The following is a 14881-nucleotide window of genomic DNA, read 5'->3' as shown; positions in this document are numbered from 1 at the left end:
TTTTCACAGGTCTAGGGACAGTGGGAGAGCATTGTGGAGGGAACAACAGGGCCATCCCTGGGCATAAGCGGCATAAGCGACCGCTTAGGTTCCCACACTTTTTTTTTGTGGGGTGGGGTGGGGGGGGGGGGGGGGGGGCTCAGTCATGGTCTCAACTTACTTTTGAGAGTTAGAATAGTAGAATACAGGTGCAGTTTCTAAATTTGGTTTTGCATCAGCAGTTTTTCTCTTGTAATGTCAGTCACTGATAGTCACTCAATTAGCCCATGTCAGCTAAGATTTTTTTGATTGGTAAGTTAATCTAGCCAGCTATCTAAACGTGTACTGATCATGGTCGAATTATCGACTGGTCATGTAGGGCACGTGCCCAGGGGCCCTGACCTCCAGGGGGCCCCCATTTATTTTGTTAGTCACTCTCTCTCAGATAGCATAACATGGCTTAAGTCATGGCAAAATGTGTAGAGTTGCAGGAAATTTGTTGTAGAACTGCACACTTTTATCTCCTCCCAATGTTAAAATGAGCATATTTGAATGAAATTAGTTATCAAATGGAAAAATTTGCTCTACACCCCATGGCAAAATGTGTAGAATTGCAGAAAATGAACTCTTAAAACTTTTTTTTTCACTGCACCGTCAAGAGTTGGGCCACTAAAATGATTTCCTGCAAGGTGGAGGGAAAACAATTTTTCACTTAAGGCCCCCAAAAGCGTAGTGCTTGCCCTTGGGAACAACAACATAGAAATAGAATTAACAACAGCAACAGCAGTAGCTTTTCACAGGTCTGAGATCAGTAGCACAGGTATGGGGGGAAGGAAAGTTGGGAACACTGTCCGGGTTTGTAATTGGAGGGCGACCGGCGGGGGGGAGTGATGGTGTCATCAGATCCACTCCAGGAGTTTGGCAAACATGGCGTGTCTGCTGCCGAATGTGATGCCAAATAAACGGCCGCTGCTTTCATCTGCATGGCCCGGTGTGTATAGCAATTAGAGAGTTAGAGAGAGAGAGAGAGAGAGAGAGACTGTCATCTCATTATCAGATCCCGGAGATGAGTCAGTCATGGAGAGACGGGGTGACCGTTGACCTTGTCTGCACACACACACTCACTATCAGTCACCCACGCACATTTTGATCCACAGTGTAGTATAAGTACCAAGGACCCGTGAGTCAGTCATCAATACATATGTGTGTCATCAACATCAATACGTCTTACACACACACAAACACATCACACACAACCTGTTGCCCTACGACTTACAAACGCACACACAAACGCAGACTGCCAAACTTGCACAGACCCTTGAGGTCAAATAGAAGAAGGCAGATCTGCTGGTGTGTCATTGTTCAGCTGTGCGCCGTCCAAAAACATCCTTCCTGCGCCTGAGAGCCCTGGCAACAGCAGCCTTGATGTACTGTGTGTGTGAGTGAAAGAGAGAAAGAGAGAAATTGATATGTGAGATGAATACAAGAGAGAAGTAGAAACATACAAGGAGAGAAGCCAAGAATTATTGAGAAAGCAAGCAGGGGACTTGTAAAGGTGGAATAAAGAATGGGATATAGAGAAAAGGAAAGAGAAAAAGAGATTACATGAATATAATCATGACCTTCACTGGGACAATGGACAGAAAACAGGAATTTCCTCTCCTGCTCTTTCCTGCCCTGGTTATTTCTGTCCTTGACCTATGAGGATACACACGTATACACACACACACACTTACAGTAATACTCTTCAAAGCAACTGACCAAGATTAAACCCAGCAGTACGTGTGTATAGCCTACTTTAAGTAGTATCTAATGTAAAAGGAAATAAAAATATCCTTCTCTTTCTAAATCAGAGAGCAGGGTTAACAGAGGAGATTTCGCCCTTTGAAGCAAACCAAAGCCTTCAGATAAACTGAATAAACATTTATGAAGAAGGTTAATCTAAGAGAAATATGCTAACAGTGTATTATTTCATTATGTCAAGGCAGTTCTGTAAAAAGCCATTTTTAAATTCCACCAGTGTTTTTAAGTGCTTTTTAATTAACTAAATATTATCCCTGGCCACCGTTGACTAGACCAACTGGCTCTTGGGGCTTGTGTGTGTGTGCGTGTGTGTGTGCGTGTGTGCGTGCATCGACATGAGACACTCCATGGCCAGTTTGATTAATGACTTGGTGGGAAACAGGCTCCGTGGCATCATAACAACAACAATTAAAAAAGCTATTTCCCAGAAGCCTTGTGTGTGTCCCAACGACAGTGAGAGAATGGTGGAGTTGTTTTTTTATCTTCTCCAGAATAAATGGAGAACGAGAGAGGGAGTGAGAGTGACTTTAGAGAGGAACAGAGGTTTGGAAAGAGGAAAAAGGGAGAAAAAAACAGTTGAAGGAAGAAAAAAAAAAAATTTAAACAGAGGGTTGAAGGAACGATTGAGAAAATACAACAGTTTAATGGTGTGGCTGAAAATGAGCAAAGAGATTAGGTGTCCTTGGAGAGAGAACATGAGGGATGGATTGAAAGAGAGAGAGATAGGAAAAAGAGGTTGCGAGAAAAAGGCGTGTCCGTAGAGATTGCAGAAACAAACTTTAAGAATGACGGCTTCTGTCAAAAACACCCTTGTGCTAAAGAGAATTGTCAGTTGGTCTTAGTGGAGGTTTCTAAATTTTTTATATCGAGAACTAACATTCAGGTTTTTTTCTCTCAAGGTGCCGCTGAGGTGAACATCGAACGGTCAACTTGATAAAATGGCTCTCTGAAAGCCTGTTATGACAGTCCAAATGTCCAAATCTGCTTTTTATGAGTTATGCTTCTGTTTTCATGTCACCCTGCCATTTTGTGTCAGACAGACAGGCTGCATTATCTCTAAGTGTGGGTGCGGATCGAGGCCCTCACTCAGTAGCATTGGCTCTATGGGTGATTGTGTGGTTGGTGTGGAAACTGGAGGTCTTTCATCTACCTGTCAGTCACGCGGAACACTTCATTACGTTGTGAAGGGGTTGATGATGAAATGTATGAGCCGTTTTCCATGCCTGGAGAAAAGCAGTTACGCTTTGCTCATTTGTTTTGTCCTCCGTCTGCCTTCCAGTCAGTTTAAGCTCAGTTAAAGAGAGTGTATCTGTCATCATTTGTAGGCTATTTCTCATTCGGAATGGAGAAAATGTGGTTTATATACAGGCTAGCATAATGAGTTTTAGATATCTCGCTTCGAACAAGATTAGTATCAGATGCACATACAGTTGAACTCGGAAGTTTTTACATACACCTTAGCCAAATACTTTTAAACTCAGTTTTTCACAATACCTGACATTTAATCCTAGTAAAAATTCCCTGTCTTAGGTCAGTTAGGATCACCAGTACATGATAGTAGAGAGAATGATTTATTTCAGCTTTTATTTCTTTCATCACATTCCCAGTGGGTCAGAAGTTTACATACACTCAATTAGTATTGGGTAGCATTGCCTTTTAAATTGTTTAACTTGGGTCAAACGTTTCACGTAGCCTTCCACAAGCTTCCCACAATAAGTTGGATGAATTTTGGCTCATTCCTCCTGACAGAGCTGGTGTAACTGAGTCAGGTTTGTAGGCCTCCTTGCTCGCACACGCTTTTTCAGTTCTGCAAAACACATTTTCTATAGGATTGAGGTAAGGGCTTTGTGATGGCCACTCCAATACCTTGACTTTGTTGTTCTTAAGCCATTTTACTTTGGAAGTATGCTTGGGGTCATTGTCCATTTGGAAGACCCATTTGCGACCAAGCTTTAACTTCCTGACATCAGTGATGATGATGTCAATTAGCCTATCAGAAGCTTCTAAAGCCATGACATAATTTTATGGAATTTTCCAAGCTGTTTGAAGGCACAGTCAACTTAGTGTATGTAAACTTCTGACCCACTGGAATTGTGATACTGTGAATTATAAGTGAAATAATCTGTCTGTAAGCAATTGTTGGAAAAATGACTTATGTCATGCACAAAGTAGATGTCCTAACCGACTTGCCAAAACTATAGTTTGTTAACAAGAAATTTGTGGAGTGGTTGAAAAACGAGTTTTCATGACTCCAACCTAAGTGTATGTAAACTTCTGACTTCAACTGTACATGGACAGTGGACATACACCACACACACGCACACACAGACACACTCATATTGCGCTCCACATAACCACACATTCCAAGTAGCCTAGATCACTCACTCATGCATTTATCACTTTGTTTTATATGCTGCTCAGTAAGTGGTTAGCAAATAGATCTGAGCTATTTGGCAGAATGGCCATTTCAGACATTGATTAGCTCAGAGGATAGAAGAAAAACAAGATTTCCCACCCAAAATTAGGGTCAATAATTGATTAAGCTCTTTCCAGCGAGTACTTTGCAGCTATTTACATCAGCGACAAACATGCAGAAAAGCTCTCTGATGTCTCTTGGGGAATTTTTGTCACAAACAGCAGGGGACAATGCTCTTTCCCGTAATGCAGTTGGATTATTTCTCTGCCACACCACCGCCAGCCTCCTCCCTCTGTCGCTCATCTCCACCATTGGCCTAATTATAGTCATGAATTAAGCATTGTTCTGCAAACTGAAAGGAGAAACCTTTTCAGGGATCGTGACGCTCACCACTTCTTAAATGTCACCGTCTCTCTCCCCCCCCCCACCCGCCCTGCAGTAGTTGGGCCGGGCTGTACCGTAGGGACGGGATATGGAGTCTGTCCCATTTACGCCACTCTCAGTCCATACTGTCGTGCTGCACAAACTTAGTTCGATTTTATGGGGACACTTAATATTATATTAAGTTTAATGTGACATTTTACATGGTTTGGAGTATCTAGTTTAGTTGTGCCTCACTTACATGGGAGCATTGGACTCAATGAAAGAAATCAACAGCCAAAGGCGTTTTATGAACTTTTCAGTTGTTACCGGGCAGATAATCGTCTAGTTGTTTATACAACGAGTTATTACAGTAGATGCTCCATTGTTTGTACTAGAGCTATCCCGCAGCAATAAGGGCATTGCAATGTATAGTTGCTCTGGATGCATTCGTTTTTGTTTTTCTTCAGATTTATTAGCTCTCTGATGGTCGTTTTCCATTTATGTCATTTAGCAGACGCCCTTATCCAGAGCGACTTACAGTAGTGACACCAACCCACAACCCTGGCGCTGCAAGGGCCATGATTCCTGGTCTAATGTTCTCTCTTTCTCTTTCTTCCTTTCTTCCAGAAAGTTCTCTCCAAAGGCCAGTTTTGAGAGTGGACAGTGATGATATCCATGCAAAGTAAGTATTTTGTTAAAGACTCGCTGGCTTCGTTTAATCTGCTAAGAATCATTCTTGATGAACCAAAGTTTGGAGCACAGTGTTGCTGTACCCTAGAAACACACGAGCAACCGTCCACTCAGTGTCCCTTCAGAGTGGCTGAGCATAAATATAGTGTCTGAATATGGGGCCGAGGGAGACAACTGACCACTTGCTCTCCGTCAATCAATCACACTATTTTTATAGCCCGTTTTACATATCCACTGTGTCAAAAGGTTAATCCAGGGTCTAGGCTGGTGAAAAGGGATAATTAGACGCTATGTCACTCTTCCAACCTGTCCCCCCTCTCTCTCTCTCTCTGTCTCTCTCTCTCTCTCTCTCTCTCTCTCTCTCTCTCTCTCTCTCTCTCTCTCTCTCTCTCTCTCTCTCTCTCTCTCTCTCTCTCGCTTTCGCTTTCTCTCTTCTCTCTTCTCTCTTCTCTCTCTTTCTTTCGCTCTTTCTTCTCTCTTTCCCTCTCTCTCTCTTCTCTCTCTTTCTTTCGCTCTCTCTTCTCTCTCTCCCTCTCTCTTTCTTTCACTCTCTCTTCTGTCTCTGTCTCTCCTCACAGTGAACGAGGCAGAGGGGTCAGTGAAGGTGGCCGAGTGGCAGCAGACGTACTATGCCCACGACTCCGGCATCCAATCAGGCGCCACCACCGTGCGAGATGATGAGGGCACAGAGTACAGCGCCAAGAAGTATGCCGTTACCACCACCTTGGTGGAAAACCCTACAGGTATAAGTTATCTCTCTCTCTCTCCCTTTCTCTCACATTCCCACTTCCCACTCTCTCTTCCCATCCCTCCCTTTCTCTCTCATTCCAATTTTCCCCCTTGCTCTACTTCTCTTTCAGTCTCTCTACATCTCTCTGTCTGTCTGTACAAATAGGTCAACACTTACTCATTCAATGTCATAATCATGCTGTGATTCACTCACTCGCTCATACGCCATCACATACATACACAGGCCAGTTTGGACTGGCTTCATGTCTTAAAATAGGCATGATTCTTCTTCTGAAAACTATCACTAGTTTGAAACACTATCTATGGATATATCTATCCATGTATCCAATGATCTCCTCCTCCTCCCTTTCTCCTCCCTCTTTCATCCCTCTCTTATCCCTCTCTCCCACCAGAGATGGAGGCCCAGTACACCCTGACACGGGCCCAGCGAGTGAGAGCGGCCATGTTCCCAGAGACCCTGGTGGAGGGCGAGGCGGTGCTGTCCACTCAGACTGACCCGGGTCAGCAGACCAACGTCCAGCGGCTAACTGAGCCCTCGCAGCTCCTCAAGACCGCCATCGTCCACCTCATTAACTACCAGGATGACGCCGAGCTGGCCACTCGCGCCGTGCCCGAGCTCACCAAGCTGCTGGCCGATGATGATGCGGTAACTAACCTCTAAGAGTTCCAAAAAAACGTACCTTTGATATAAATCCCATTTTCACAAAGCCCAGCTGTTAACACATGAATGTATTAAACAACACTATTTCCAATGTGCTCCTATTAAAAAAAACTATCTGAACCTTCAATCAGTATTAATGAATTAGTGATGCAGCTAATCAAATAGAAGAGATGGTCTTTGATTTCTAGATTAAAGACATTCCAATGGTTGACCTTGACCTTGACCCCCCCCCCCCCCCAACCGCCTCTTGCTGCCTGCTGGGATCAATCTTTGATAAAACTCTAGGACACTGTTTCAACAAATAGGCTGATTTGGAAATGATTCAGCCAGTGACTATTGTAAGATAAACGGGTGTACTATGTGTATCTAATGTACAGTGTCTTCAGAAATTATTCACACCCCTTTACTTAAAATTCATTAAATTGCCGGGTTTTTTTGTCACCGTCCTACACATAACACCCCCAAAATGTCAAAGAGGAATTATGTTGTTAGAAATATATATATATTTTTTTTAGGGAAAAGCTAAAATGTCTTCAGCCAGTAAGTATTCAACCACTTTGCTATGGCAAGCCTAAATAAGTTCAGGAGTAAAAATGTGCTTAACAAGTCACATAAATTGCATGGACTCTGTGTGCAATAATAGTGTTCGTCATGATTTTTGATTGACTACCTCATCTCTGTACCCCACACATACAATTATCTGCAAGATCCCTCAGTAGAGCAGTGAATTTCACAGATTCAACCACAGTGACAAGGGAAAAGCAGACACTGAATATCCGTTTGAGCAGGGTGAAGTTTTTAAGTACACTTTGCGATGGTATATCAATATACCCAGTCACTACAAAGATAGCAGGCGTCCTTCCTAGGGCTGTGGCGATCATGACATGTGTCAGCCCGTTATTGTCACACAAAAGACTGCCGGTCTCATGGTAATTTACCGTTAATTAACATCAACACGTTTAGCATCTCCAGGCCTCCACACGTACAAGCTGCTGAGGCTCGCCTTTGAAACATCTACATTTAACAAGCGTCTAATACATCTATTTAAAATACACCATCACAACGCATCCATTATTAATTTTTTTGTCAGTTCTAAATAAACATTAGGATACGAAGAAAATGTATTTCAGAAGAACGGAATATGAGTTGGCCGACTGTAGGACTATGTTATTATAATTGTGTGGTGTTCATGTGTGTGTGTTGCATATGTATTTATTGCATGTGTTCTGTGTCTTCCTGTCCTTGGGTCCACGCACATCGCAGCGCTTCTTCTTGTTGCTACCGGCTGCAATCTAGAAGGATGAAAACACTTAGTTCAGGAATTGTACTAACGTCTCACTCAGTCGCATACGTTATATAGTTACAGTAGGCCAAGGTAAGAGAGTCAGGCGCACACAAATGCAACAACATCACTCACACTTACGTCCGGTATTGGAGCTGTTGGTTCTGTAGGTCGGGCGGATGGGGCACCAGCATCCTCCTCCTGAATCCTCCTCACAATGGCTGCAGAATCTGGGGTCCTTGGGATATGTTGCCTCCTCTGGATTTGAGGTCTTACCAATGCCTTGCCCAGCTCCTCGAGAAAGAGCCGTCTCCTCTGGAGCTTCCCCCTGTTCCAATCTGGGTTCAATGCCATCTGGATGACAAACGCGTTGAATATCACAAGTGGCCAGCGTAGGGTTCTTCTTTTGCAGCTGTAGCCAGTCACCAGCTTGTCTAAATTTTCCACCCCTCCTTTTGTGGCATTGTAATCAATTATGATTTCCGTTTTTTTATGTTCCTTGCCACAGATTCTCCCATCCCTATGCAGCGTACTCATGAGTTATCGCATGTGATGTTGTGGGCACGGAATCCCTGTGTCACGTCCAGGACAACCCGCATCTCTTGGTTCTTCTCAGGGGCTCCTCCATCTGGCTTCCCCGTAAACACTTGCAAGTTCCACGCATATGATGAAGCAGCATCACAGGCAGCCCAGATCTTGATTCCATATTTTGCAGGTTTAGACGGTATGTACTGCTTGAAGGGGCAGCGGCCCCTAAATGGCATAAGCTGCTCATCAACAGTAACGTTGGACCCAGGGTTGTAAAATAGGGGAAGGCGGTCCACTCACTTGTCCCACACTGACCTGATTGCAGCTAGCTTGTCTCTCTGCCGCTAAGCTGGTCCGGTGTCTCGGTTATCGAAGCGGATAATCCTGGAAATAATGTGGAAGTTTTCCAGAGACATTGTTGCACGGAAAAGTTCTCTGCCAGTTTCTGCATCCCACAGGGATTCTGTTGATTCCCCATTGGATCTGAAAACACCAGCAAGGATAAGAACCCCAAAGTATGCATGTAAATGAGTTGGTTCATCTCCTTCCATCTCTCTCCAAAAACACGCCTTCCCTCCAAATTAGTGCTGTCCAGAATGATTTTCTACATGGTGTCTGGGATGAACAGTTCAAAAGAAGAGTTTATGTCCTGCCCATGAGTAACCGCCACCCGCGTCGACCTTGGTTGCATCTGCATCACATTGGCAGCCATGCGGGTGGCTCAATCCTTGGGCAAGAAGACCATTAAATTTATTTTCTACATCCATATTTCTCTGCCTGCAAGCTGCTGATGAGCTGGTTGCTGACGTGCTATTCCTGGGGCTGGCGAGCTGGCTGCTGACGGGCTGGTCCTGGGGCTGACTGAGGGTCAATCTCATCCTCTTCTTCCAACTCACTGTCAGACTCCGAATTGACAGAGACATGAACCTAATATTCTGAAAATACTTCATCTTTCAAAGTGGAAGACGTTTCTTCCACACTAGCTTCTCTCTCTGCAAAGCAAATGGCTAAGGCCCTCTGAGCAGAGATTCTTTTTGCCATACTGATTGATTGTGGTAAGGAGCCACACATGCAAGGCTATTTCTTTGTTGTGTCCCTCCCCCAATTTGCACTTGGCTGGGGTAGAGTGTGAGAAAATACTGCATTTTTTACAATGTATCGAAAAAATGATGTATTGTAATAACATTGTGCAGGTACCCGCAAGACATTGTGTAGTTTCACACACTACAAAGGGTAAAGAGTGCAAGAAAAGCGGGAGACAGGGAGAGAGACAGACAGGTTATTGGTGCTATGTTGAAACAGCAGGCTCAGGGAGGAGGAAGACAGAGTGAAGGCACGCAGCAAAACTTTTTGTTTACATTTTTACTTGTTTTCACCTACAAACACACTTTTACACACTTTTATTACCCTCGGGTCCAGTGGACCCGAACACCACATACAGTGGGGAGAACAAGTATTTGATACACTGCCGATTTTGCAGGTTTTCCTACTTACAAAGCATGTAGAGGTCTGTAATTTTTATCATAGGTACACTTCAACTGTGAGAGACGGAATCTAAAACAAAAATCCAGAAAATCACATTGTATGATTTTTAAGTAATTAATTTGCATTTTATTGCATGACATAAGTATTTGATCACCTACCAACCAGTAAGAATTCCGGCTCTCACAGACCTGTTAGTTTTTCTTTAAGAAGCCCTCCTGTTCTCCACTCATTACCTGTATTAACTGCACCTGTTTGAACTCGTTACCTGTATAAAAGACACCTGTCCACACGCTCAATCAAACAGACTCCAACCTCTCCACAATGGCCAAGACCAGAGAGCTGTGTAAGGACATCAGGGATAAAATTGTAGACCTGCACAAGGCTGGGATGGGCTACGGGACAATAGGCAAGCAGCTTGGTGAGAAGGCAAAAACTGTTGGCGCAATTATTAGAAAATGGAAGAAGTTCAAGATGACGGTCAATCACCCTCGGTCTGGGGCTCCATGCAAGATCTCACCTCGTGGGGCATCAATGATCATGAGGAAGGTGAGGGATCAGCCCAGAACTACACGGCAGGACCTGGTCAATGACCTGAAGAGAGCTGGGACCACAGTCTCAAAGAAAACCATTAGTAACACACTACGCCGTCATGGATTAAAATCCTGCAGCGCACGCAAGGTCCCCCTGCTCAAGCCAGGGCATGTCCAGGCCCGTCTGAAATTTGCCAATGACCATCTGGATGATCCAGAGGAGGAATGGGAGAAGGTCATGTGGTCTGATGAGACAAAAATATAACTTTTTGGTCTAAACTCCACTTGCTGTGTTTGGAGGAAGAAGAAGGATGAGTACAACCCCAAGAACCCATCCCAAACGTGAAGCATGGAGGTGGAAACATCATTCTTTGGGGCTGCTTTTCTGCAAAGGGGACAGGACGACTGCACCGTATTGAGGGGAGGATGGATGGGGCCATGTATCGCGAGATCTTGGCCAACAACCTCCTTCCCTCAGTAAAAGCATTGAAGATGGGTCGTGGCTGGGTCTTCCAGCATGACAATGACCCGAAACACACAGCCAGGGCAACTAAGGAGTGGCTCCGTAAGAAGCATCTCAAGGTCCTGGAGTGGTCTAGCCAGTCTCCAGACCTGAATCCAATAGAAAATCTTTGGAGGGAGCTGAAATTCCGTATTGCCCAGCGACAGCCCCGAAACCTGAAGGATCTGGAGAAGGTCTGTATGGAGGAGTGGGCCAAAATCCCTGCTGCAGTGTGTGCAAACCTGGTCAAGAACTACAGGAAACGTATGATCTCTGTAATTGCAAACAAAGGTTTCTGTACCAAATATTAAGTTCTGCTTTTCTGATGTATCAAATACTTATGTCATGCAATAAAATGCAAAGGAATTACTTAAAAATCATACAGTGTGATTTTCTGGATTTTTGTTTTAGATTCCGTCTCTCACAGTTGAAGTGTACCTATGATAAAAATTACAGACCTCTACATGCTTTGTAAGTAGGAAAACCTGCAAAATCATCAGTGTATCAAATACTTGTTCTCCCCACTGTATGTAATACACATTTGTAGGGGGATGCACAGTGTGCACTCAATGAAAATGTGTTCTTTTACATCTTTTACAAAATATTCATTGTATGATTTTTCTTTTAGTAAACATTGAAAATGGGTCAACGGACCCGAACACCACACAAGGGTTAATATGAGCAGCTGTGAAATAAATATAAAAACAGTTGTTTCATTCCACGCGTCAAACACTGTTTGAGGAGCACGCTATCGCTGCCCGACAGGAGATATTCCGCCAAACTCTAAATACCATGGGCTCTCAAACCTTTTTCCTGCAGCTACCCAGTGCTTAATTTGGGAAACCAATCGAAATCTGTTCGGGAACATCAATAGTAACGTCTTTTTGCAACAAAACAACTGTTGACAGCCCGTCTGCGTGCCCAAGAAAGGATAAAGGAGAGAGAGGAGGAGATGGAAATGCATGGTGGTGAGATATTCTGTATAGCTGAAGGTAATGTGACTCTCAATTAATTATGAAAATATTTTTTTTTAAATCCCTATTACGAGGCTATTCAAAATCAAATACAAATTCACTAATTGTAGGCTAACTGTAAGCCGTCCTGCACAAACAATGAACCAACAGCATCCCCTAGGCCTGGCTATATGATCTCTCCCAGACTCGTGGATATACATTTTGGAGAGTAGCATAAGGTAACCAGTCCATCCAGTATGTATAATAATACAGTCCACACTCAAAGGCCATTACACAAATTTGTTTACTTTTGGAGCGTAGCCTAGAACAATTACATACCAAGACGTCTTAAATCAGTGTTTTTTTAATGTTTTTCTGCCATGCGTAATATGCTCTAGGCTGTGTGTTGTATAACGGCACAATCATCATTTTAATGTCGTTTTTTTTTCTGGCTTGGGCTCATAAGCCTATGCATAAGCTTTAATATGCATCACCTGTCCATTTCGTTGTGTTAGGCTTTGAAACAGCATCCACGACAACCACGTTAATATTCACTGTTTCAACCTGCTGTTGAACTTCTTTCTTCGTATTAATCATCACAGTGAGGTGACTTTTAAAGTATGATAGGCCAACTGATTTGATGATAAGTATTTGATGTGTTTCTGTCGAAGCATTTTCATGGATGTCAGAGTGGTTAGAGGGAAAATAGAGGCCTGAGTACCAGGCCATTAGGTCCTGATGGTAGTTAGCAAATTGGGTACTACCAAAGCATGTCCAGAGGGCATAAAATGAGATTACTGTGACTCAACAGTCACATGGAATTTTACTGTGGTCACGACTCATGACTGCCTGTGTGGCGATAACATGGTCACTGCAACAGCCCAAGTCCACTCACGGATTTCACAATGAGGCCAATGGTGACAGTTACAGAGTTTAATGGCTGTGATAGAGAAAACTGAGGATGGATCAACAACATTGTAGTTGCTCCACAATACTAACCTAATTGACAAAGTGAAAAGAAGGGAGCCTATACAGAATACAAATATTCCAAAACATGCATCCTGTTTAGAACAAGGCACTAAAGTAATACTGCAAAAAAAAATTCAATGTTATGTTTGGGGAAAATCCAATACAACACATTACTGAGTACCAATCTCCATATTTTCAAGCATAGTGGTGGCTGCATCATGTTATGGGTACGCTTGTAATCGTTAAGGACTGGAGAGTTTTTCAGGATAAAAAATAAACAGAATGGCGCTAAGCACAGGCAAAATCCTAAAGTAAAACCTGGTTCAGTCTGCCTTCCACCAGACACTGGGAGATTAATTCTCAGTTCATCAGGACAATAACCTAAAACACAAGGCCAAATCTACACTGGAGTTGCTTACCAAGAAGACAGTGAATGTTCCTGAGTGGCCGAGTTACAGTTTTGATTTAAATCTATGGCAAGATCTGAAAATGGTTGTCTAAGTACCATGATCAACAACCAATTTGAGCTTGAAGAATTTTGAAAATAATAATGGGCAAATGTTGCACGTTCCAGGTTTGGAAAGCTCTTAGAGACTTACCCAGAAAGACTCACAGCTATAATTGCTGCCAAAGGTGCTTCTAGAAAGTATGTAAATTAGATATTTCTGTATTTAATTTTCAATAAATGTGCAAACATTTCTAAAAACATGTTTCCACTTTGTCATTAAGGGGTATTGTGTGTAGATAGGTGAGAAATGTTTATTCAATCAATGTTTAATTCAGGCCATAACACAACAAAATGTGGAATAAGTCAAGGGGTATGAATATTTTCTGAAGGCACTGTATCTCTTGTACCATTATGTCCTTAATAGTGACATTGACGCTGTCACTGTTGTGTGCTGTCCCTCCTCACACTTGAGCACCGTCCTACTGACTAGCATTGATCCAGTTCCATGCTTGACTAGCTCCTAGCTCTCTGTGGCTGTGGCTGTGCTTGTCAAGGTCGTGACTGAGCCAGTTAGATTGGACACAGATTAGGACTACCCCAGAAACAAATCCTCTATAGGTTTATATTGTCATTTAACATCATTTCAGCTGTCCTTAAAGGATTCAGTGTACAACATTGCTTGTGTTGAAGCCTAGTTCTGATTATGATTGAAAGTCATGATGAACCCTAGTCCTTCTCTGTCTTCTACTCACAGTTCAAACTCAAGGCGTGGTCTGTTCCAGAATCTTGTTATCAATGCCTATGTTCAATGAACCAATGAATTGCTGAAGTGCAACGTTTGAAATCAGCTATGCCTTAAAGCCATGACCCTAAAGAAATGTGCAGACCTAACAATGGGTCCCAACCCAATGCCACCATTTTGCATGCACAGAAATTCACAATTAGGCATTGTCTCATTCCCCACAGGTGGTGGTCAACAAGGCGGCCATGATCGTGAACCAGCTGACGCGGAAAGAGGCGTCTCGCCGGGTGCTGATGCAGTCCCCCCAGATGGTGGCGGCGGTGGTGCGGGCCATGCAGAACACGGGAGACATGGAGACAGCCCGTTGTGCTGCCAGCGTCCTCCACAGCCTGTCCCACCAGAGAGAGGGCCTGCTCGCCATCTTCAAGTCCGGGGGCATCCCCGCCCTGGTCCGCATGCTCAGGTAGGAGAGGAGGGATGGATTAGTGGGTGGATGGATGGATGTTGAGGGGTAGATGGGAGTGGATAGATGGGGGGAGGGAAGTATCGACAGATGTTTGGATAGATTGTTGGTAAATGATTTGATGTGAAGGAGTAGGTATGGATGGATGGGTGGATAGAAGTATCGACAGATGTTTGAATAGATTGTTGGTAAATGGTTTGATGTGAAGGAGTAGGTATGGATCGTAGATCGAAGGATCGGTAGATGTTTGGATACTTTTATGGTTAAAGTGAAGAATGGACTGGTTGGGGTGAATAGGCATGGATGGATGGATGGAT

At 43.5% G+C, this 14881-nt stretch overlaps 1 protein-coding gene across 3 annotated transcripts in view; it reads left to right on the top strand.

Annotated features, from left to right (window-relative positions):
- LOC139564799 (junction plakoglobin-like) overlaps positions 1–14881 on the top strand; it is a 78441-nt gene that overhangs the window by 48920 nt on the left and 14640 nt on the right. For all 3 annotated transcript variants that reach the window (XM_071384629.1, XM_071384627.1, XM_071384628.1), the window contains exons 2-5: positions 5189–5243; positions 5830–5994; positions 6394–6647; positions 14326–14564. In XM_071384629.1, coding sequence (XP_071240730.1) covers positions 5228–5243; positions 5830–5994; positions 6394–6647; positions 14326–14564 — 674 coding nt within the window. In that variant the 5' untranslated portion in view covers positions 5189–5227. The remainder of the gene's footprint in view (positions 1–5188; positions 5244–5829; positions 5995–6393; positions 6648–14325; positions 14565–14881) is intronic.

This window comes from Salvelinus alpinus, chromosome 36, assembly GCF_045679555.1.
Source record: "Salvelinus alpinus chromosome 36, SLU_Salpinus.1, whole genome shotgun sequence".
NCBI classification, from domain to species: Eukaryota; Metazoa; Chordata; class Actinopteri; order Salmoniformes; family Salmonidae; genus Salvelinus; species Salvelinus alpinus.
The sequence above is the reverse complement of the archived record's forward strand: the minus strand, read 5'-3'. Positions and strand labels throughout refer to the sequence as shown.